General features: G+C 42.9%; 1 protein-coding gene across 3 annotated transcripts in view; it reads left to right on the plus strand.

Annotated features, from left to right (window-relative positions):
* Positions 1-1159: 1159 nt before the first annotated feature.
* The window catches only part of lmo3 (LIM domain only 3), a 47536-nt gene continuing 24042 nt past the window's right edge, over positions 1160-24653 (plus strand). The window contains exons 1-2 of one of the 3 annotated variants that reach the window (XM_085138462.1): positions 1160-1417; positions 5523-5736. In XM_085138462.1, coding sequence (XP_084994588.1) covers positions 5531-5736 — 206 coding nt within the window. In that variant the 5' untranslated portion in view covers positions 1160-1417; positions 5523-5530. Of the gene's footprint in view, positions 1418-2774; positions 2894-3050; positions 3383-5522; positions 5737-24653 lie in introns of those variants that run through there. The other 2 variants (XM_085138463.1, XM_085138461.1) reach the window with 2 other exon arrangements.

Consider the following 24653-nt stretch of genomic DNA (forward strand, 5'->3'; position numbering starts at 1 on the left):
AATAAACAACAACGTTTTTCTGTACTTAGACACATTTATCATGTAGAAAAATTAATGCATGTGTTTGAAACTGCACTTCTTTATCCTACGTTGAGATCAGTGAGGACCAAAGTGGACTCGACGTAAAACCTGAAGCAGACGATCAGGACAGAACAAACGCTGCCACTTAGCCACCGGCCTTGAACTCGTCCTGAGGCCTGCAGGTGCACACCATGCTGATATCTCCTGTTATGAAAACATCTCACATGGCAGCAGCATGTGTCCCGTTTCCTGACATCCTGAAAAACAATTTTGTTACATTTGTGAAAACTTAAAGATCTTTGAACAATATTTTATTACTTTTCATCATAAAGAGTTTTTTACGTGATGCAAAAGTAGGACGACCGCTTTCTGTTTCAACATGCAGGAGTGACACTGACTGGCACTATTAAGCTCCATTATCACGACTCTGTAGCTCCTGGCAGCTCCACCCAACACCTTTTCTATTCAAAGTTGGCATCAGAGGAATTATTTGAGGTAAAAGATGAAGACAAATATTACCATTAGGATGTTTTATGGCGTATGCCGACTCAGTTTCCCCCCTCGCTCGCTCTCTCTTTTCCCCATCTGTGCCACTCACTTTCTCTCTGTGTCTCCCAACGGGGATGAAAAGGCGAGGAGAGAGAAAGGAGGAATAGAAAACTGAGTGAGCGCTGTCAATAGCAGCGAGTTCACTGCTAATCTGGCTACACTACAAAGGTTAGCAGATCTGACTGTCAATAGTGTCTTGTGGGGAGGAGGGAGGAGACACGGAGGTGAGGTGGTGCAGGGAGGGGTGGTCGCTTTGAGAGAAAGAGATACTTTGATATTTCGGAATGTTAGAAGGGTGAATGTGGAGAACTGGAGGTTGGGGATCTAATTACCGGGCCATAATTGGGGGCTGGGGAATAGGTTGCCGTCCTCTCAACTCGCTGCAGATCAATTATGTTAAGAGAACATCTGTAAGTAGAGCTTAATGAGGTCCATTAGAGCAACATGCGCTGCCTTCCCTAACGGTGCTTGTCAGCTTCTTGGATGAGCTGGAGTGTGCTGCTGACTGGGGACCTGGTGGAGGGGCTTAAATAGGAGAGGAGGCTCGACTGTGCTGCTTTTCCCTGTCAGAGAAACAGAGAGACACACAGAGATACAAGCAGGGAAGGGATGCTCTGTGAGAGAGGAGCCACAGAGCAGCGAGGGCAGCAGAGTTTAGGGTCAAAGCTCAACTATTAACAGTTAGCAAACCAGGAAAGTTTGGCGGCAAAGTTTTCTTTAGAGAATCGGGAGCTGGCCGAGCTCTCACAAAGTTACCTTCTGGAGATTTTCCTTCAAAGTCGAGAGAACAGAAGACGAAACCACGGCAGTGTTTGTTTTGGGCGTCCCTGGCTGTAGCTCCTTCAAGGTATGTGTTATCAGCGCTTTTCTTGGTTAAGTTAAAGCTTAGCCCCAGCGAGGGCTGCGTGTAAAGGGCTGGTTGAGCTTCCAGGGAAGAGATGGGATGGAGATGTCATTTATGCAAGGCTGCTCAGAGCATGTCTGGCTTTGGGTGCACGCTCGTTTGTGTCTGATGGTTGGGGTCATAGCGTGTAGCAGAAGCCCCTCTCTCCGGTTTTGCAGAGTACTGTATGGTGCATGAGAAGACCCGGCTAGCCGCGCGATGCTCCCCCCGCTCTCCACATACACTCCTGCTTTCTGTCTTCATCTTATATTCATACGGAGAATGAATAATTGGCTGAACACAGCGAGTGAAAGGAGGGTGGAAGGGCACCGGGAGAGGGGTGGAAGCCTCACACACACTGCAGCAGATTGCATGATTACCGAGATAGGCCTCCTTGAAATAATTCAATCCATGACAAAACCTAATTACTGGCAGGTAATACCCTGTCAGCTTTAATGCATCTCATCACTCATAATGGCGCGGAGAGCATTTTATGACCCAACTCATTATTGCTGCATTTTTGGCTGGAGTCGCATGCCAACTATTGACTTGTGTCTCCTCCTTCAGTGCCTTCCACACTTTCATTTGTCTATCATCATATTTATATGACACATGTGTGTGATAGGGAGGTATGGGGTAAGCGTACCGTGACACTCGGGCCTCCTCACTGCCTCGTCTCATCTAAACTAGGTCGCTAATTGATGCACGACTTGACAGGAAAACCTGGCGAATGCATTTGTCCTTTAATACAAGAATGATTAAAAGCAACTATGATGATCATCAGAGTTGTTGACCCAGCTGGAGACCTCCCTTTGCCACAGGCTGCTGTAATCACAGAGCCATTAAATGCACTGTGATGTTTGCATTTTCTCACACAAACGTGCAGAAGGCAGTACTCTTTTTCTCTTTTGGGGGCTTAAACTCGGACTTTTTAAATGTTAATAATTAGAACCCTGTGCAGATGTTCTGTAGGCTGAAATAAACAAAGGAGTTCCCTCTGTGACTCTCTGAGAGCTTCTCATCTCAATATTAGTATCAGTGTTGGGAGTAAACTGCTCTACCTACACCTGGACTATTGCATTTGCTTCTGTCTATAATGCAGACCCCTCTCCACGCACCGTGGCTCCAAAATCAAAGAAAGTGGGCGTGCACGAGAGGCATCCTTTAACCAAACAGCTGCTAATAACTGATCGTATCGTGTCACTGCTGAGAAGACTGCAGGTGGGAGAATAATAAGAGAAACTTCCGTCTCTGACAGACCCGAGCTCCCTGCAGCTTCCACCTGTAGCAGCTGCTGACACCAAGCAGCTCTCGGAAGTCTTTGTTTCCAAGCTCCGGGTCAATGTGGCGACCTGCGCCGCCAGTTGCTCCAACTCTGGCAATCTGTCGCTGCTTCAATTCGCTGCTTTAGTTTAGGCTTCGGTTGAAACTTGCTGAGAGGTGAGTGATGAGAAGAATGAGCCTTACTGAAAACAAAGGTGACAGAAATAAAACGAGGCTTCGTACGTGTAAGTTTGGGAAGAGCGCGCTCACTGCTCGGTGAGGGAGCCGCTGTGCGTAACCTCTGCTCTGCCTGCTGATGAGCCAAGCAGCATGCAGCAGGAGCCGCTGTGATGAGGTTGCCAGTGTCGTGGAGGGGAAGCATCTCTTTGTCGTTCTGTCATTCGCTGCCTGCCTCTCTGCGCACCGATAAACGTGCTCTCACACGGTGCGACGCCCGACGGGAGCAAACGCTGCGTTTTATTAGCCGGCGTTTCTCCTTCTCTTCATTCCACTTTGGCCGCCGTGCTGGATTGTTCCTCTCTAACAAAGCCTGATCTCAGTCTGCCTGCAGACAGCTGATCTCCGGTCCAGGCGGTTCCGGGTTGCATGGTGGTGCTTCGGCTGCTCCAGCGGCTCAACAAATGCAGAAAAGGGAGAAAAGTTTCGGTAAGACGCTTTCTTTGGCTTCGGCTTGTATGAACGGAACGTTTTCTGTGTGTTTGGACTGTTCTGCGACGGCAACTTACAGCATCTCTGCGTCGAAGGCGACGCGTTCACATCTGACCTGCTTTTGCTAGAAACGATCCATTATCTAACTTGCCTCGTTTTACCGAGAGCACCTCACGAATGCGTGAGAGCGGTTAGTCAGTAATTAAACGGCAGACGGGTCCACACGGTGCTGTTCCATGTGTTTGTGCGTGGTGCGTGGAAATCTGTGAAATCCGTCATTGGCCTCTAACGATAATGCGCTCCCACGACAACAGTGATTAAACTCGGGGTGAAAACGCGAGCATCAGCTCGCTCTGGAGCACCGTTGTTGTCTCTGTTCTGTCCTCCATTCGTTCGGGATTCACACGATGATACACGATGATGCTGCGGACGCGCAGCAGCGTACAAGCCCACGATGAACGGGGGAAAGGGAGGCTACGAGCCAGCAGCAAGTAAACAGATATGATTAGTACTCCGAGCTTTCTTTGGGAGCTTTTGTTCAGCACTTCCCCGGCAATCGAAGAAGCGAAGCGGCCACATTCCTGCCGTGCTCCCCCCCTCTCTGCCGAGTTTATGGCACAGTAAAAAGGCTGTGGAAACTCTTGCTTCTTTTGGTTTGGTAATGAGTCGCGGGGACTTTGTAGTGTTAACGAGGCCGGACGGATCAGTGCGGCTGAACAGGCGCGGGGGAGCAGCCATGCGCTCCGTCCTCTAAATCCAGCCAATTAACAAATCGGCAGCTCAACACAAAACACGCGAGCTGAGCCGCCTCCCGCACCGCCACGAGAAAAACAAACTTTGTTTGTGGGAGATTAGAAGAAGCATATCTGCTTTTACAGATTATTAATAGTTTATAAACACGTCATTCAAACTGCATCGTTTCCTGCTGCTCAACACATTTAATGTAACATTAAACAGATGGAGGATGTTACAGTGAACAGCAGGTCCAAGTTATCTGGTAGTAAATGCTGATCAGTCTGCACTTACTAAGCCAACTAACATAATAAACAGATGTTAGTAAGACCACAGCGACGGTGCAGCCAAACTCTGACAGGTTTAATATTTAAAGATGACCCGAGCTAAACACACAGCTCAAACACTGTGTGTGTGTGGGCGGGGGTGGGGGGACAAAGGGGAGTGGGACTGTGCCACTCCTCAGAGAATGGCAGGAGAATACTAATTCAGCCTCATGCAAAAACTCAATGACCCCCACCGCCTCAACGGCCCAACAAAGGCTTCCCATAGTTAGCTCAGGCCAAACAATACAGGCCACTGCAAACCTCCTGGGCTCCAACCACACCCCCGAAGACTGAGGTGCAAAAGAGCTGGGACACTGTGGGGTCTGTGTGGGCATGCACTGAAACTGTTTTCATTCATCGCTCTGCCTGGACACAATCAAATGTAAGGCAAACGTGTGCTAAGGTCAGAAAAGTGTCGGGTCCTGTAAGAAGTGTTTCTTTAATCGAACAATGCACCACGTCCTGCTCGGACCGACGTGCTGATCAGAGAAACTGATGTTTCAGTCTGAATTAGAAATGTTGCACAGCTCGTCTTTACTGGGAATATCTGTGACTCCTTTATGGAAGCTGCTGTAGTCTTTGCTAAACCTCCTGCTGGATGAACTGCTCCTTATTCACAGCTTTGCATGTTTGATTTGCCAGATTTTTCTTACAACAGGTGCAAAAGCCCAAAGGTATTTATGTCTTCTCTGGACGGGCCGATCTGTAAACCACTACACTACGGAGCTCTTGTTGTAAATATTCCCAAATAAAGGAAAACACCACACACACATGCCTGCAACATACATACATGTAGTAAATGTCATCACAGTTCACAGTTAAAAACAAATCTGTAATTCATTTTGTGATAATACTGACTGTACAAACACGACAGTGTAAGACTGAGGGCTGCATTAAAATCAAAGCACATTATCTGATTTTATGTCTTATTTTGCTTGTCAATGTTTTTAATTGCCATGATTTTAAACAGTACATTACATGTATGTAACGAGTTCTGTTTATCCAGGTTTTGATTTTCTGTGATCCTTTGTGTGTTTACCTGCTCGATGACTTTAAAGCTTTGTTTCTGCTTCTCCCAGGTATACAAATGCTTTCCGTCCAGCCGGACACCAAGCCTAAAGGCTGTGCCGGCTGTAACCGGAAGATCAAGGACCGCTACCTGCTGAAGGCTCTCGATAAGTACTGGCACGAGGACTGCCTCAAGTGTGCCTGCTGTGATTGCAGACTGGGTGAGGTGGGATCCACTCTGTACACCAAAGCCAATCTCATCCTGTGTCGGAGAGACTACCTACGGTAAGAGAGGCCGCTGACGTTTTGGCAGTAAGCAAACGCAGCACACCGAGTGTTAAATGTTTAATTGTATTTTATTTTTATCTTCTTAGTATTTTGTTTCATATATAATCTTTTTAAACAGGCATTAGTAACCACAGCAGTGTGAGCCAATCTAAACTGGTTCCAGGTAGTAACTGCATCGTTGTATCAGAATAACAAGGCTCAGTTTAAAGCATTATGTACATGAAAGACGACAGCATGATGTTACAATATTAATGTAACTACTCACTGAAATGTGAGGATTTTATTGGAAATGGCAGCGACTATGATTTGAAACATTATCATGATTAATAAAGTTAAAAGGTGCCTGAAGAACTTTTACTTGATTTTCCGCGCAGAAACAGTCCGACCCAGAAATAGAAATGTTATTTCACAGTAGCAGTGACGCATCCTTTATAGCTTCTCTCGCCTACAAACTGGGACATGATGGAGTATTTCTCTACTGTGACGGCAACACAAGAACTGTTGTTACTAAATTTAAAAAAGGAAACTTATTAGTTTGTAACTAAAAATGTGAATATTTTATTTTCATTTGTGACCCTTTCAGACTCTCTGTGTGTGATAAAAACAGCAGAAAATCAATAAGTTAGTGATTCTGTAACAACGTCACAAAGAGTCAAAGCACCGAAAACAAACCTCGTCACAGTAATTCATTATCTCTCCAACATAATTGATGCACAGCAACATTGTGTAATATTTTATCTATTTATCAGTGTGTGCGTTTCAGCAGCACTGTGTAACCAAGTGTGATCACGTGGTCTGCATATTCACTGGAACAGAGTTTGGATGCGTACAAACAGAAGTCGAGTGTTTCTGTGCTCCTGTATAGAAACACAATCGCTGGTATATTTGTAAGTATAACTGATAATAAACCACTGGATCATAAAACTTCTTTAAATGGGAATAAAATCTGGAACTAATCATTTTTTAATTTTACAGACAGATTTTAATTATTTATTTTTTTAACACTGCAATTAATTGTTTTTTCATCCATTGTAATGCAGTAAACATTAGCAACATTGTTTCCCTTCTAACAATCATCTTTGTAGCTTTTGAATGAATCAAACATTAATTATCCATCAGGGTCGTAAATGAATTATTTCCAATTAAAATCTTTTTAAAGAATGTAACTATTATTATTATTAAAATGTCAAATATATCCATTTCTGACTTTCCGTCATCACAAAGACGATTTTGAAGATACTGAAACTTTCTGTGGGCTGATGTCAGCAAACAGCTGCTGTTGTTTTTGAAGTTACTTTCATGTTAAATCAGCTTGTAGTTTACGACAAGCCGCCGTTACAACCTTTAAATTTAATCTGCGTTCGGTTTGTGAAATTGTTTTTGGATTTGTGAGAAGTTTTGTAATTTCACATCGATCCTCAGCGCTGTGATGAGGTCACTCTTCTGTTTTAGCTAAATGTTAAATGGAGTTCGAGTAGGAGGTCACAGGAAGGTTTCTGACAGCGTTACGTTTCTTCTTCGTGGCTTTTCCATCAAAGTGACTGAATGAGTCTCAGCTGACTGCAGGTTCATAAACAGCACATTTGCATAATGACTGAAAGCACCTCTGACTAACGGTGAGCCGCAACGTCAGTTTCATGGTCATTAATACGCAAATTATCACAACCATTGATCAACAGCCACACTGATCAATGGTCATTGTTAATCAGTGGTGCTGGTTTCAGATGAACATTCAACTTTGGGACAATAAACAGGAAGTTGTAGCAGAGTTCATGCTGTCGTAGCATCACACGGGTAAAGTGAGCATGTTGAGGGTGTTGACCCAGTAGTGTTAGAGTTTAACACCTGAGTCACCTGGAGAGTGTTTGGACCTGAGAGTGCATGCCCCGACCGAATCAGCATCATGTCCCACAAAACCTGATGTTAGCAGGTTTTGTTTGCAGAGAGAAGTGGCTGCAGCATGCTGCACTGTGAGCATGCTCTCACAGTTATGGACAAATTGATTAATAATAGTAAACAGTTTGTTCCTCATGCAGCGTTTTGGTTTTTCTGTCCGAGCAGAATTATGGTCTGAATCCTTTGTTGTGCCAAACATATTTGCTCTCCCAGGAGCAGCACCGTAGCCTCTCTGTAGGCTCTTGTTAACGTTTTTGTTTTATGTATTTACTTTATTATTCATATTGTCTTGTGGATGTTATGCTGCATCAGTCGGGGGGCGAACACCAGACTGTGAACAATAAGCTAAGAAACAGAAAAAGGAGAATCTTCCAGAACAGATCCCGGGCCCCCAGGAGGCCCAGAGTTCACCCCCAGCAAGAGACACGGGGAGCTGGGGCTGCAGCTGAGCACCACCAGCCACGTGATGGAAGCGATCAGTGAGAAATACACTCATCCAACCACTGAGTAACAAACTGGGCACAGGGCAGCGAGACTGTATGTGTTTCCATGTTAGCTTCGGCTACGACGCACAGCTTGGCTGAGGCTGGGATGCAGATGTGGACAGCTGCTGTTCAACAAACCTGCTGCTGTTGTTCAGAGTTCCTGATTTTGAAAATGTTGTGTTCACTTTTGATGCCATGACAGAAACTTTAGTTGATTTAACCTGTGAGATCATCTTCTGCCATATTTAGTAGAGGAATATCAATAGTGTTACGTTCTTTGTCTGGGCGTGTATTGAACGCAACAAGAAATCGGCCCACTCCCACTCCCACTCCACCAAAGCAAGAACACAAACAGTATCTTTTAAAGTGCTAAGCAGCATTTATTTGCTTCAGCAGTGAGCAGTGCCAAAAATAACAAACACACTCTGATGGTCCCTGTGCTTCCCTACACAAACGAAAACCAAACAATTCACTTACCAAACTAAATGACAAACAGGAGAAACAAAAATGGCTGCTCACATCTACCAGGCTGCTCGGTGAAGGATGTACACGATTACTGCTTTACAAATCTATTACAGCCATTTACAAAATTAAGACACACACACACACATCAATGGGCAAAGACACAACGACTCAAAACACAGGCTCTCTGTTGGATGGTGGAGGCTAGTAGAGGGCGGGGGGGGGGGGGGGGGGGGGCAGGTGGCTGTCATCCGGTAGTTAAATACTGAGGTGATCAACCAATTATCCAATCCCAGGACAGGAAGAGACTCCGCCCAGGTGTCCACCTCCTAAGAGAGAGGGGAAACCCCACAGCCATCCTCTGGTGGGAGGAGTCACACATAAACAAACATTGGATCATAACAACAGCTCGGTGGAAAAATGTAAACATAAATTTGTAATGTAACTGCAGTGGGGCGGTGGAGGTGATCACAACGGTTGATTTGCTCCAGCTAACAGAGTATTAACAGAGTATTAACAGAGTAATCTGATACTGATGAGAACTTATCGATCAGTGTGATCGTTTTAAGAAGTTTATTTGTCCCAAAGGAAAAGCAGCACATCGTCAGCATGCAGGCTTATCTTATGGTCTGTCGTTTCATTTTGGATTTCTTTAATATCTACGTGTTTCGATACAAACACCAAAACGTGAGGGGGGGAGTGTGCAGCCCCGTCTGGTGGCCCTCCTGACATTGAAGGTTTGGGAAGATCATTTATCCCAACACGGCATTTACTGACTGAACCATCAGATTGTAATGAAGACTCACAGTTCACCTGTTCAAAAGCTTTCTCTGCATCTACAGAGACGACCATGGCTCCTAATTTGCTGATGAAGCAGTAATCTATTACATTAATTAGTCTGTGTGTTATTGGCTGAGATAAAACCTGTTTGGTCGGATGAATTATGAAAGGAGAGATTTTCATCTTTGCAGTGAGAGTGACAGCTGGATGGGCCTGCAGGGTCTACGCCTGCTGTAAGAGTTCATGTTTGGATGCTAAGTTCTTTGTAAACTTTGCTTCTCCTGCTCTGCTGCAATATTATAAAATCAAACTCTGAAAGGTGATGCACACACAACATGCTCATCTACTCGTAGTGCGTTCCTCTGACTGTTTGCGTCATGTTTGTTGCATTCAGCACAGTAACAAGTGTGTGTCTGCTGTGCTGCACTGGTAGATGTTGCAAAGTAACAGACCAGAGAGTGAGATGAGATGTTTTATTAAACCCGATTTGGGAATTGTTTTGTTATTGCAGTTAATACTAATAATAATAAGTGCCTGGTGCGTGTATAGATATAGATAGATACAGTGTGTTATGAAAAGCACTATTGATTGGTCAGATCGGACTCGATTATTATTCGTAATTGAAACAAAAGTTTAAAAAGTATTTTAGTTTCTTTAAATTCAAATCGTCTTCTCTGATAGCAGTGGGCAACATCCGAGCGGTTCAGCTCGACTCTTCTTCCTCCTGTAGGATCGTTTGTTTCTGTTTGGGCTCCAAAACGTTGGACTCGTCCCGCTCGTCAGATTCGACCAGCAGCTCCAACAGGAAACATGTTCTCAACAGCGTTCACAGCGTCAAACTAGTCTGAACTCACTGTATTATTTTCCCGCTCTACCTTTGTGTCCACATCGAGTCCCGTGCTTCTAGAGTTTCTACTTTTAACATTAGACTTAAAACTTGTGGATCACATGACCCTGAAAACCCGCTTAGTTACAGCCTTACTCCGCCTGCTGTGATACACAATGAATCACCTTTACAGCAGCTTCAGTGCTCTGTAGTTTCTACTGGGATACCTGACAGACTGCAGAGGAATTCCCTCTTGGTGTTGAGCAGCATTCCCACCTTATTGCTGAAAGACGTCCGATTGCCCAGGATGAGACTGTTCATATTTCCTCCTTTTGCTCTGTAGCTCTCAGCTGTTTCCTCTGTCGATTATCCAGGACAGCAGGTTCAGTCCAGTCACAGAGGTTTATTCAGTGCCATCAGCTGTTCAGTGTAAACAATGCAGCTCACAGAAAAACAACCACATGAAAAGTGAGGACTGTAATACATTTATTTCTTATTAACCCTTTAAAGCCGGTCAGAGCAGCACACTTTGTTTTGCGTAACTATTTTTAAATCCCTGTAGCTCTGCAACCACGTGAGCTAGCGCAATAATTTTTTTTTGCATATGAAACCGGAGGAGTTGTACTTACATCTTATGCCATCAGCTTGTCCTCGGTCACAGTTTCCTTCCACATATAACTTTGCAAAAACTGCATAAAAAGCACTTGCAGCAACAAAAACATAATATTCCAGAAACACGCTTTGCTGATCCGATCAGCTGTTCATAACACTTCCTACGTCCATCAGCGTGAACTATCGCATGTCCGCCATGACCTGCCCGAAACCGGAAGTGACGTCATTTCGCGGAAATGTAGTTTTTTTCCCATCAGGGCCTCATGAGCCTATACTGGTGTTTTTAAAAGTTATGTTTGACTTTATGACTTTCTGTGTTGTTTCTGGGATGCTTAGGACTCATATTGCACTGCTGGAAATAGTTTATTTTGATGCATATGCTGCTTTTTTGCAAATTTGCATTATAATATTTATTTTCGTTTTTCCTGCAGTGTATAAAAATTGGTGTATTTCAAAAATAAAACTATGAAGACACTCAAAATAAATTTCCTGTGGTGGGAAACTATTTTGTGCAACTTTTTTGTATTTACAGTTTTGAGGGATAAGCCTCTTAAATTTCTCTAACTAGAAATATATGTTAAAAAAACAAAAACGATTTTCAATTTTTTTGTAGTTTATTGCACTTTTTTGCAATTTATGTAATTACTATGCACTTAATGCAGACATATTATTAAAATTTAGGCTGTAATGGTTGTATTGATGTATAGCAACTTGAAATGCTCCCAAAAATGGCTCCACAGCATGTAAACATATAATATAAGCTCTGGCGGACTTGGTTCTACGGTAGGTCTTAAAGGGTTAAAAGTAACTCAGAATATGATGAAGGAAAAAACACAGGAGTGGTCGACTGTACTCAAAGTATTTATGCCTAAAACACTTGTTAACACAGCACAATGTAAATGTTGTTTTTTGATTACTTTAAATCAGTGTGAATACATTAATTAACTTTAAGTTACATTTATATAAGCTCATACACAAACTTATATGTATAATTTATGGGAACATTTCATGTGATATTTCATGTAAAAGTAATTTATTTAAATTATTGAAAGAAACAGCAGGAAATACAGTTTCTGAAAACTTTAAATGAATGGTGACCATTTTAAAACTGCAGAAACGTTACGTTTCAATACAAGACGAAGTAAAACTGCAGATTTTAGGAACGTTGAGTAAAAACAAACTGAGCTCAATATTTAAACTATATTTGCTGCAAACAGTACAGCTGTCAACCTTATAAACTCCAGATGTTCACAGGAGGCCTACGTTTATCCAGTCAGTCATTAGGCAGGTAGACGGACGAGGCCCGACTGCACTGACATTCTGATGAAAAGCAAATATAAACTATTCACAATGTAAAATATAGAAATGATTGCACATTCCATCCTGAAAGCAAACAGTACAGCTGTCTAAAATTAACACTTTAGGAGCTAGAGACTTGCCCAGCTGGTTGACTAGACTGTAAAATGTTGCTGTGCGTGCACGTCAGCAGTAGAAATCTTAGTTTGTTCAACATATTCTGATTTTATTGATGTGCAGCAGCAGTTACTGGTTCAAAGATGCCCTGATGGCTGCTCCTCCCTCGCTCTCTGTGAGCTGCAAACGAGCTCGGAGGTGTACCGACATGTTCTGCAGCAGTTTCATGTTGAATATATGATTTTATAAATGTGAATTAAACGTAACATTATAATTAGAATAATGAACAATAGTAAGAAAGACACAAAAATGAGGTGAACTGGTGAGGGAGGTTAACTCCAGTGACGTCATCGAAATGTAACAAGAGACCAACGTGTCACATGACCAACTGCTCAGTGTTGCACTTGTTAGATCACTGAAGCATCTTTATGTTAAACCTTTGGGACAGTTTGTTGCCGTCCAGGTTCATCAGCACTGAAAGAACTCAAATGTGAGTTTCAGTTCCTGAGGATGTAAAACAGTCCAACATGCCTGGCACATCCGAGGAAACACTCCTCAGCTCAGAGGTTTCACCCCTCTATCACTACGCCGACATCCTCGGGCTGCAACAATGAGCTTTATGTTGAAACAGATATGCTGGTCACTGTGTGTCTGTAGCTGAAACTGGAAAATCCTCCTGTTGGCTGCAATGTGAAGGTTTGCAGACACATTACAAGTAAAGACCCGAGTTATTGGCTCTGTCACTACTTAGCTAACATGAGCTAATATAAGTCTGTTAGCAGAAACCAACCCGGTGACGTCTGTACTGACAGGCGATGGTGCCACACGTGCTCTAACAACTCAGTTTAAACACATTTCTTCATTAGATTTTCACATAAAGAGTTAAAGAGGGGACAGGTTAATTGGAACATTTAAATTGCCCATAGGTGTGAATGTGGGAGTGATTGATTGTATGTCCCTGTGTGTCGGCCCTGCGACAGACTGGCGACCTGTCCAGGGTGGACCCGCCTCTCGCCCTGTGACAGCTGGGATAGGCTCCAGCGCCCCCGCGACCCTGAAAAGGAGAAGCAGATGGATGGAGTTAAATCTATGACAGATTTTAGAGCAGAGCTCCATGATGTGAATGACCCTGAATATGTGGATGTTTCATGTCCACTTTGATGAGTGAAATATTTCCCAAACCACAGCTTCAGGTTAGGTGGAGCCACTGGTTTCATCTTTTAATATGACATTAAAACTAAAGCCTAAAAGCTGCAGTACTAAAGCACATTTCCATGTGGAGTGGAAGTATGAAGTAGTGAGATATACTCAGGTACAAAACATGTGCGTTACTTAAATGCATCAGACCGTCGATCATAAAACGAGGACACACGAATGTTTTTCAAATGTTTTTCCTGTCGGTGAGTTGGTGTTTCACCCTTAGCCAGCATGAATCAACCATCATGTTAATAACAACACTCATGTACTGATTGTTAGTGTTACTGTGCTGTTGCTGTTCGGGACGTTCTTCGTACCAGTGTGTGGATTTATTGATGCTTATGATCGTGCAGAGGCGTCGTTCCCATCCGGAAATTATTCCTGTCAGTTTATGGTCTTGTTCCAGAATCAGTTGGTTTCTCGTCCTTTGGGGCCTTTTGGAAAACTCCAGGTGTCACCTGCCTTTTCCTTAGGAGTGGTTCCCCCCCACAGGCCTGATTGGTGTTGTGCTGTTTGCCCTTCTAGAAGGTTCTCCTGTCCACAGAGCTGCAGCTCCGTCAGACTCATAGTTCAGGATTTAACAGAATTCACGAGAATTTCAAGCAAACTTTTTTCTTTTTTTGTCATGATGAGTTTTTGTGTGAAGGATTGAAGTTACACCCTGGACAGGTCGCCAGTCTATCACAGGGCTAACAGGGACAGTCACACTCACATTGACACTTACGGGTAATTTAGAATCACCAGTTAACACCCAGCTGTGGGAGGAAGCCATAGCACCCAGAGAGAACCCACACAGACACAGGGAGAACCCACACAGACACGGGGAGAACCCACACAGACACAAAGAGAACCCACACAGACACAAAGAGAACCCACACAGACACGGGGAGAACCCACACAGACACGGCACTTTCAAAACGTCGCCTGCCTCGTGATGACAATGCCCCCTCAGCCTTTGAGGGTTAAACTCGACACCAGGGCGGGCGACTATGTGAACGGTGCAGTAATGAGTTCAATGAGCAAACAGGACAAACCTCCTGTTTATTTAAATATCATATATAATATCATTGAAATATAAACTTTGCTCTTTCAATTCCAGCAAAGTACAAAAAGTGAGGAACAAAGAAGATTGTTGGTCACGTCGAGGAGCAACAGCGAGTTTAACTGTTTGCCTCTAGTATCAGATCAGATTAATAACTGGAGCAACCTGAATAAATTCCCATTTTCATGGACATTGCCTCCGATGGTCAGAGCTGTAGGTAGCTGGTACAGAGCGAGGTTTATTCGTTCTGTCTCTGCATTTATGTGGAAAGGTCAGAATTAGTTTGTACATCAAGACTGGAATAATACCCGAGTCATGAACAGTGTCAGGAAGCCCCGAGTAACATGAAGATAAGATCGATTCTCATTACTCCACAACACGTGTTTAAGCTCTCCGTGGCAGGTATGACATGTATGTTACTTCTGTTTGAGGGTTAGAATGATGGCAGGATGCTGTAAACGGACCAAACTTCAGTCAGGAGAACAACTGAGATAATCCATCCACATTATCAGGTTAGTCATTAATATACTGCTGCATGGGAATTTTTTAAATTCCTCACTTAGTTTACTTAAAGATGCATTTATATTTTCTGAGAAAAGCAAAGACGGGTTATGGGGATTACTGGGAGCACAAGAGGTCACCGTGGATCAGGACTGACATTGACACAATACTGTTCAAGCTGAGCACCATCCTGCTGACGAGTGTCGGCTTCTCTGTCAGAACAAAATTCCTTGACTGACTTGATGTGAGCGGTTTGTGATCAACACCGATCCAGACTGTAACACGGGGAGTATTTTGGAGCAGGAAGAATGAGATCAGTCTCAACATGTTAGTCTTTCATCTTCAAAGTTCAAGGTGACTGAATTGATTGGATGTCGAGTGTCATGTGACGTCGCTGCCTTTGGATTAATGAACGGCAAATATAGCAAACTGCAGCTTCCACATTTGATCTGCAGAGCAACAAAGAGACCCAGGGCCACACACACAGGGCAATCAGTGACTGCAATAACACACACACACACACACACACACACACACACACACACACACAACAACAACTATTTTATTTCTGCTTATTTAGTTTATCTCAATCTGTCCACTCAGGTCAGCAACATCACAAGAAGATTTTTATATTTTTATAATCTGCTGGCTTTCTCGAGTGCACGATGCACCCACATCCTTCTCCACGTGACCCCCACTCTGTTTAGCAGGGTGACACGTTATTAGCCTGACATAATCAAGGTTAATAGATTTCTTCAGGCGTCTGAAACCAGGAACGATGTAGTCCCACCAAAGAGGAATAGTAATCCTCCAACACAACACCTGCAATACAAACTACACCAGGGGGAAACCTCAAGAATCAGCACAAATTAGGGCTGCCACAAACGATTATTTTGATAGTCGACTAGTCACCGATTATTTTTGCGATTAGTCGACTAATCAGATCATCATCCATTGGACGTAAAACGTACAGCTTATTGCACCAGCAGCATCTGCTCTTATATAACTATCATTAGCTTACAGCTTTAAGTGTTTAAGGTCTGTGCTAACTAAAAATAAAGACAAGATGATAGTTTATTAAATTTTAATGAAATTTGCTGATTGTTTTGGTGAAGTTTAATAAACTCCTTGCTATCTAAAATATAACAGGACACCGGAGTAAATTCTCGAGCATCTCACACTTCTGATAATCAGCTGTCTGCTTGACGTTTATTCAGCTGTGTAAAAACTATAACTTTAATCTCAGCCAAACCGATTTACTCAGGAACAAATAAAATACTAAAAAAAGCCAAACAATAACATTTTTAAGTTATCTAAGTGACTTATATATCATGTTTAACCTGAGTAGCAAAAGACGGCGGTGGGTTTGAAAACGATTAGCGGGAGTCCGGTGTTCTCACGGCGCTAGTTAGCCTAGCCCCCGGCTAGCTATCGAGCTAGTGGGTAACAGACGTCTCTGAAAACGTCGGAGCGCTTTTGAAAATATGTGGTGTCTTGATAAACTGAGCAGATATTTGAGGTTTACACAGCTACATTCTCGCCTGAAAATATGTTAAACGTTTATTTTGTGACCCACAAAGAATAATAAGAGTAATATTAAAACTAACTAGCTGCCGCCATTGTTGGAAACTGAGCTGGGCTGCGCTATGAATTCTGGGACACAGCTTCTTCTTCTTCGGGGTTTAACGGCAGCTGGCATCCTTGTACATGCAGTGCTGCCATCTTCTGTTTCAGTCCGTTATTACACTCTTAAATCCTACTACTTATTCCTGCGTCTTTTGTGATCTTACAAAGCTTCAAACGACGCGTCGACTATTAAATCAGTCGTCGATGATTTTGATAGTTGACTAATCGTGGCAGCCCTAGCACAAATGCAAACACAATCATAGCTATGATCTTTGTGCTTCACTCTCTCTGAATGTGGGAAAATACAACAAGATTATTTTATGACCCCAGTGAAACCAGAGCTTACACTGGTGATACTGGTAATAGCATGACAACACTGTTCATGCTGATATCTGACTTTCACAGTACAGAGGGATGAAAGCTCGGAGGAGGATGGAGAGCAGACAGACTGACACATTTGAGTTTAAAAATGAAGACTGTGGCGTGCGTGTTGGTGCTAATGTGAGGAGTCGGAGGTTGGATGCAGGAGTGGGAAGGCGATTGGGCATCTGTTAATGGAAACTGTAAATCGTAGGCATCCGTTTTAAAGGCAGCAGCAGGAAAACACTCATTTATTTATCTGTTCATTCATTTTTTAATCCAACTTCAATTTTCCTCTACAGTGGTTTTAGTAAGATTGTAACTGCCAGCAAATGCACAGCACCATCAACACTGCTGGATTTATTAGTGTTTTGAAAAGCTGGCTATCAGTGAGGGATAAGCCTGCATGTACATGATGGGTCAGTTTAATCATTCACGTTTTCTCCTCACTGAGATCAACTTTCTACAGTCGCTGTGTGACCCTGTGTGTAAATACAAATGCATCATGTTTTTATCTCGCTCATGACGCTTTGTCAGTTTGCATATCAGTGTCAGGCCTGACTGTGACATCAAGTCAAGCTTTATCTGCAGACGACGAATAGAAAAGCCTCTCGCCTCCAACATTCATGTGTTTTAAATCTCATTCGGATCAAATTGTTTCCATCGTTACATTTATAATAATAATTTAACAAGCAGCTTAGTGTGTGATTACTTGTTTTTAAAGAACAGGATATTCAAGTGAAATATTCAGTCTTTTTAGACCAACTGCACTGATTCATCTCCATCTACATCCATCCTGTCTCCCTTCTTAATGCGAGCATGTGGATGGAGGCCACATGTTGCAGTGAGTCGGCACTGATGCCCTGCACAAGCTGGATGTAAGCCTTAAGTGGCCCAAATGCAAAAGAGTAAATAGGAACCAAATATGACAAATGTGTAGTAAATATGCACCGTTTTCCTGAACTGCTCGACATTTATAGCACATTAACAGCATCTCAGCGTCATGTCGTTAAGAAAAAGGGGAAAAACCAAGCAAATAATTGACGGAGGAGTTGAGAGCTGCATCTCAGTCGTCGTTTCTACTGTTTGTCAGAAACAAGAAGAAAAGGCTGAGGTGTTTCAAACTGTGCAAGAACTGGACTGAAAATCTGTGGCAACAGGTCTGATGGAGGGATAGATGCAGGTTTTACAGTTTTGGTTCAGTAGATGAAAAGAGGTCAGTGGAGTGACCATCTTTGAAGAGAGGCGGTGGTTTACGACACCAACTCTCTGCCATCTATAATCCAGTTTTGAGTTCCTCCCCAGACGCCTTAACGCCCACTCACATCCTGGGCCATCTGACCTCAGGAAATCACATGATAGGGTGGGGCCAGGTTTCACAATGAGCTCACCCGAAACCCTGATTGTGACCCACACCCAGTTTCACACCTCTACCATGTGATTAGGTAGAGGGTCAATAGGGGGTCCAAGACCCACCTGGGGACACTCCCATAGGGCTTCAAATCTGGGGCTGTCCACCAGTTGCTCTTAGAGCTGAAGAAGCTTCCACGTCCTCGTTTTAGGTTGGAAGGCGTTTTAGTAGATGAAGGTCAAAGGCTTCGACATGAACTTTGGGGAAGGCCTCGAAGGGGGCTGGCAGGCAGGGAGGGTGGGGCACGAGAACGAACAGCTCGTAGAACGGGGGGAACATATGTAGATGAGACCCGGGAAGCCATTCATGTGTCTGAAACTGGTCCCACTCTTGTCACCAGACTGTCATCTACCTTCTGACACGACTCCAGCTCAGCTGAACTAAGTTGCCGGTGGTAGCTGATGTGGTTTTTACTCTCATCCCATTTATTTGATATCCTCTGTCCTTGCAGACTGACCTTTATGGTCTTAATAAAATGGTCTATATTGACATTAAAGGAATGGAAAGATGGTGCTGTGGCTTATGGGCAGGTACAGGCTCAGCTCACCTTTTCACTGAACAGTGAATGTGCCCGTCCACTACGAGATTCTCATTCAAAATGCACTTCTGTCTTTTTAATTAAACTCTAGTGCAGTTTGGAGGCTATTTGACCTTTACTGCCCTATCTTTATGGGGAATGCCACAGGTCATTTCTATGCATATATTACTGGCTTACCCGCCTCCCTTTTCCTCCTGATGATCCTCGAGGCTTCACAGATTAAGGACAGGTTTGGGTCTTAAGTGTAGCCTGTTTTTAATCTGCTATGTGGGGCGTATTTTAAGGCAGGCGAGCTCAAATATTTAAGGCTTTAGTTAAAACAATTAGGGAGAGGTTTTTTTTTAATGTCATGATAGTAACATAAAAATGCTTAAAAAATATCAACATCAGCAGCCACCAGAGCCAATAGAGTTTTTTAAAGAGTAAATTATTATTAAATATTTCAGATCTCTGCCTTTTCTGGTGCCGCAGGCCTGAATCCAAATCACCTCGTCAAGTCAGTCACTGACTGAAGGACTTGACTGGCTTCCAAGTCCAAGTTATTAATTCAATTCAATGCAATTTTATTTATAGAGAAGCAAATCACAACAGCAGTTGCTTTATGTTGTAAGGTAGACCCTACAGTAAAAGTTATTACAGTAAAATAAGAAAATCAAAAATAAGATTTGTTCAGTTATTCACTGGAAAACTTTTCATAGAAACAAAAAGAAAAATTGATGTTATGCATTAATACAGAAAAACAAAGATACAGGTCAGTTTAGTATGAGAGTAAATGTGTAAACAGACACATTTATCTGTGCTCAATGTACAAATTTGTGATTTTTTTTTTCCTTTGTTGAATCAGAATATTTTATTAATCCCAAAGAAAAGATGTGGTTACAATCGCTCCAAGACAATGAGAACAGTAACAAACTGAAACAGATTATAGACGATCCTGAGCATCGTCCGACAGATGTTCAAAGATCTCAAACGCCTCCAAAAATAGAGACGAGTCTGGGCCTTCCTGTAGGGGGCAGCGGTCAGTCCAGTTCATTGTCAACGTGTACTCTAAGGCAGACCTTCCCAAAGTGTGGGGCCCGCCCCCTAGGGGGGGCGCAGAGCCATTGCAGGGAGGACGTGGCATGAAAAGGGAAAAAAAACAACAACAAAAAAAAAACCAAGCTTGGACACTGCGAGCACGGCGCCTACAGAAACGCAAAGCAGGAGATGAAGCATCGCTGAATATGTTTCCAAACCAACTTCATTCTACTAATATTATATTATTATACAGAGACACACACACACACACACACACACACACACAGACACACACACACACATTAGTATTCATTCATTCCACCGTTCTCGGTGATTCGAGACGCCGTTTACGTGGACGAAACAGCTGCGTTTTCAAAAATACCCGTGTAGGTGTGGACGTAAAAGAGTTAGTAGTTTATTTTCTTACTACCTGCAGATTACTTGTATTTGCTTAATTGTTTACTAAATGTTTGAGGTGTGAAATAAACCGCAATGGAGCAAAATATGGGCGTGTGTGGTTGGAGGACGTGTTGGTGCGTGTGTGTGCGTGTGCGCGGGGGGGGCGCGAACATTTTTCTGTAAAACAAACTCCCAAAAAAGTTTGTGAACCGCTGCTCTAAGGTATTAATACGCCTCCACATCGCCCCCTCGATTGAAACAGGCGTCCTCCTGATGTCCACAATCAAATCGTTGGTGTTTGTCACGTTGATCTATAGATGATTCTGCGTGTACCACATGACACAGCAGCCAACCACAGCCCGGTCCTCCAGCTCATCGCCCTCACTGATGCATCCGTCCACTGCAGAGAAGTAAAGAAACCAAAACTGAACTCAAGTCATCATCCATCAATTTCTTAATGGACTCAATGTTACAGGATTAACTTGGTAACCTGTGATGGATTTTCCAAAACTGTTTCTTGACATCTTTTATTAAATTCAAGGATGACTTGGTCTTAACACCCGTTGGTTTGACACTGATTGAAGAATGACACAAAGGGCTGTGCTTTACGTTGCAGGAGGCCTTGTAGCTGTAGCTTAGAGCAGTTTTTGTTAGTTGGGTTTTTGTCAGGTTTAATGTTGTGTATGAATAAAGTGGCCTGTGTGGACACTGCCTGTGTGAGCCGGGCTCCATGTCTTGCCTGGCGACAGTCAATGCTGGCTGCAGCACATTTGGCTGCCGTTTCTCCTCTGCAGGCATGTGAGAGTACGATAACACACTGCTGGTTAACACATGATGACATGCAGCATGGACCCCACTGCAAGCCCCTCACGCTTTGGCACAGGTGGTTTTGTACTGTGGTGGAGAATCATCCAGTTTTCATCCTGCATGCACACTCGTACGTTACACACATCACACCAATGTTTTCCCTCACTTCTGGAAAGTGAAGCGTCACAGAGAGAAACTTCTCACACTCTTTAGCTTTTGTATTGTGACATCAATACATCTGCATGATTTATGTGGCTCGCATGGATGCCCAGCAACAGGAGGATTGAAGAACTATGGAGCAGATTGGGGATGTAGAGAGTTTAAGGACAAAGATTGACCCCTGTTAGTCAGCCAACCTGTATCAGGAGTGTTTTGACTGACAGCTCAGTGAGGATCTGTGCAGATGTCGAGCAGGGAGCTGTGGTTTGAGATGGTTCGGTTCAGTGTGATGAGCACTGCTGCTGATTCATCCTATAGCCTGTCTGATGAAAGCGATCACCTCATGGTAATAGATCTGCGTGTGTTACAAATGAATATGAGTCTATTATGGAAAAATGGAACAAACATGTTGACTTGCATCACACTGAACGTGAGATACAGACGTGGAAGCAGATCTGGCTGCAGGTGTTAGAGGAGGTTGGTTTGGTTGGTGGCAGTCCCACCTGCAGACAGCATGTGGGTAGCAAAGGCATCGCTATGAGATCTGTGCTGAACCTCTGAGTTCTCAGTTACTAGCTGGTCAAACACCTCTGTAGCCCTACCACACCTCCAGGCTGTTTCCAGTGCACATGCCAGTGAGGTGTTTCAGATAATCAGCACTGCTCAAACGTACTCTGTGCTGACCTGGGAAGAACTGGTACAATCATTTTTAAACCCTGTTGTCAGAGTTGAAATTCTGTTGTGTTTTTGATGTTGTTCTCTGCATCATGATAAACGAAGAGATAAATCTGAAACCTGGATCTGTGATAACAGATACTCCAGTGAGGAAAGAGCCTTGCAAAGCTAACTATCGGCAGTTATGGCGTCTTTCTGTGCTCGTGTAAAATGAGATGTAAATGTGGCGATTTTACCAGCCTGATTTATTCATGAAAAGGCCAAAGAGATGAATGCTAATACTGCAAAACTGCTGTGCCCTTGGCCAGGACACAAACAAGTGACTCAGTGAAAGAATTAACACTTCATTAAGTTACCTGACAGCACGTCCAGTGCTGTGCTGGCTGTTGCAAGCCTTATTGCTACAGAAGGTACCGAAGATGCGTTTTCTGATGTTCTGGTGGTATGAAATGATCAGTGTGTTTCTGCATCGCCACCCAAAGTGGTGAGCAGGAGACACAGTAGTGCTGAGGGGGTGCTGCTGTATTGATTGCTGATAGCAGGTATCAGTTTTCCATTGGACTTAAATCTGTGAAATGCTAAAGAGGCAGTCAAAGCAATCTGCAGCCACGCTGTCAGTCTGATGATTCCTCAGCTGCCATGACTCAAGAGTGCTTGATCAATGAGAGCTTCCTGTTTCACAGAGACAAAGGTGGCAGATCACACACACACACACACACACACACACACACACACACACAGCTCTATTTCCTGTTTGCTAAAATAAGATTACTTATGATGACATACATTCTCTTTGTGTAGATGATGTGATCATCACAGTGCTCATTTGTTCACAGGACAAAGACACTAAATGTATTCTCACTATTTTCTATTGAAATCAATGCATTTCTCAGTGTTCACTAAACACAACATTGATATCAGACCTCGTTGTTAATCCTCATGGACACCGTTTGTAGAGTGAAACATGCTGAAATTAACGGCAACATTTTTTCACTTTTAGATCAAAACCGAACAAAAACATGTTTTTTTCAAGTCATTCTTTACAACATTTAGCAAATTATTTGTAATACCAGAATCTGACCACTACCAGCAAACCTTTGCACCGGAGGTTTCCATAAAGCTTTTATTTATTTTAGATTTATTTTAGATTTAACATTTAGATTTAAATATAACATTTAGATTTAACATTAAAACTGTTTTTAAATATAAAAAGTTACAATTATTTTACTAAATGTTGTAAAAAATGACTCGAAAAAGACGTTTTTGTACGGTTTTGAGCTAAATGTGGAAAAATATTGCCGTTAATTTCAACATGTTTCACTTTACAAAAACGTCTGTTTGGCTGTTAAAACAGTCAAACAACAGTCAGCAAGAACTGAAGTAAAGCTGGGGTCTCCTTGTTTGCATCAGGTTCGGCTCTTTTAACACAGCCTCTGCCAATAATGAAATATTACAACAATCCATGTTTTCACATCATGCAATAATGTACATATTCTGTGCAGCGATTCATGAGCCACAAGTTCATAACCATAGTCAGCTGAGTAAAGCAATGCTAACGCTAGTATGATCCACATCTGTGCTACAGAAAGCTTCTGAGAGGATTGTCATCGTTGGGTTCGACCAGGCCGGCGCTTTTTTAGGCACTCAGTTATTTAACTGAACTCAGATTCATTATCAAGAATTCATTTGTCTTTCTTTGTCACACATTGTTCTTCATCGCCGCATTTTCAACCAATAAGGAGCCGAGACACTCCAGCAAATGTAGGTGTTCCTGTGCATAATGCCTCACTGTGATATATAGATTTAAGTTGTGTAAAGCGCTTTGAGTGCTCAGATGAGTAGAAAAGCGCTATATAAGAACCAGTCCATTTACCATTTACCATTTACCATATAATTTCCTCTGGGATTAATAAAGTATTCTGATATAAAGGCTGTTCGTACTTAGGAATAAATATAAAAAGACATTCTGATGGCTTGTTGGCATGTCAATCAATCATATTTAACCTTATAAACAACATATTTATCATTTTGAGGTCACAACAAGCTTCAGCTTCATTCTCCATCAAATTTGCTTTTAAGTTAAATTATATAGATTTAATATTTTAAGCATAAAAGTAGTTTCGTAACTTGTTTGTAAATACTGTGACTATGTCATGTTATGTCATATGCTAGAGGGTCACGTTGATTTAGCATAACAGTTGCAGCTCAGTGAGGTGGCACAGAGATGTTAAAAGCACCATATAATTGTTCTGTTGTGTCAAGGGAAGCTTGGCTGCCATTAACCTCCCAATACCACAATTCACTTCACACATTTAGCAATTACCTTCCCAGTAATGCTTCAGTCTGAGTGTTCTGGAGCTCCTGTAATTAAATTGGGCTTTTCACATGTAAGCTAAAATGCTAAAGGATCAAATTGGTGATCTTAATCACAAGCGAATAACTCTGACGGAGGGTCACGTGTGCTGGACGTGTGTCTCACATCCTGATGAGATGGGCCACATTAACTGAAGAAGAGGTCGAGAGCGGGATGCTTTTTGGTTTTGTATAATTTGATGGGAAAATGGCGCCGCCTTCAACGACAGTTATTATTCAGCCTGTATTCAAACTAGTAACCAATCATATTTTAAAGAGTCTTCATGAGAGACCCACGTGGAGACGTTGGAAAGTTAGGAAGAGGAAGACATTTTTCCTTCCACTGGATTTTTGAT

The sequence above is a fragment of the Neolamprologus multifasciatus genome, chromosome 17 (assembly GCF_963576455.1).
Source record: "Neolamprologus multifasciatus chromosome 17, fNeoMul1.2, whole genome shotgun sequence".
Classification (NCBI taxonomy): Eukaryota; Metazoa; Chordata; class Actinopteri; order Cichliformes; family Cichlidae; genus Neolamprologus; species Neolamprologus multifasciatus.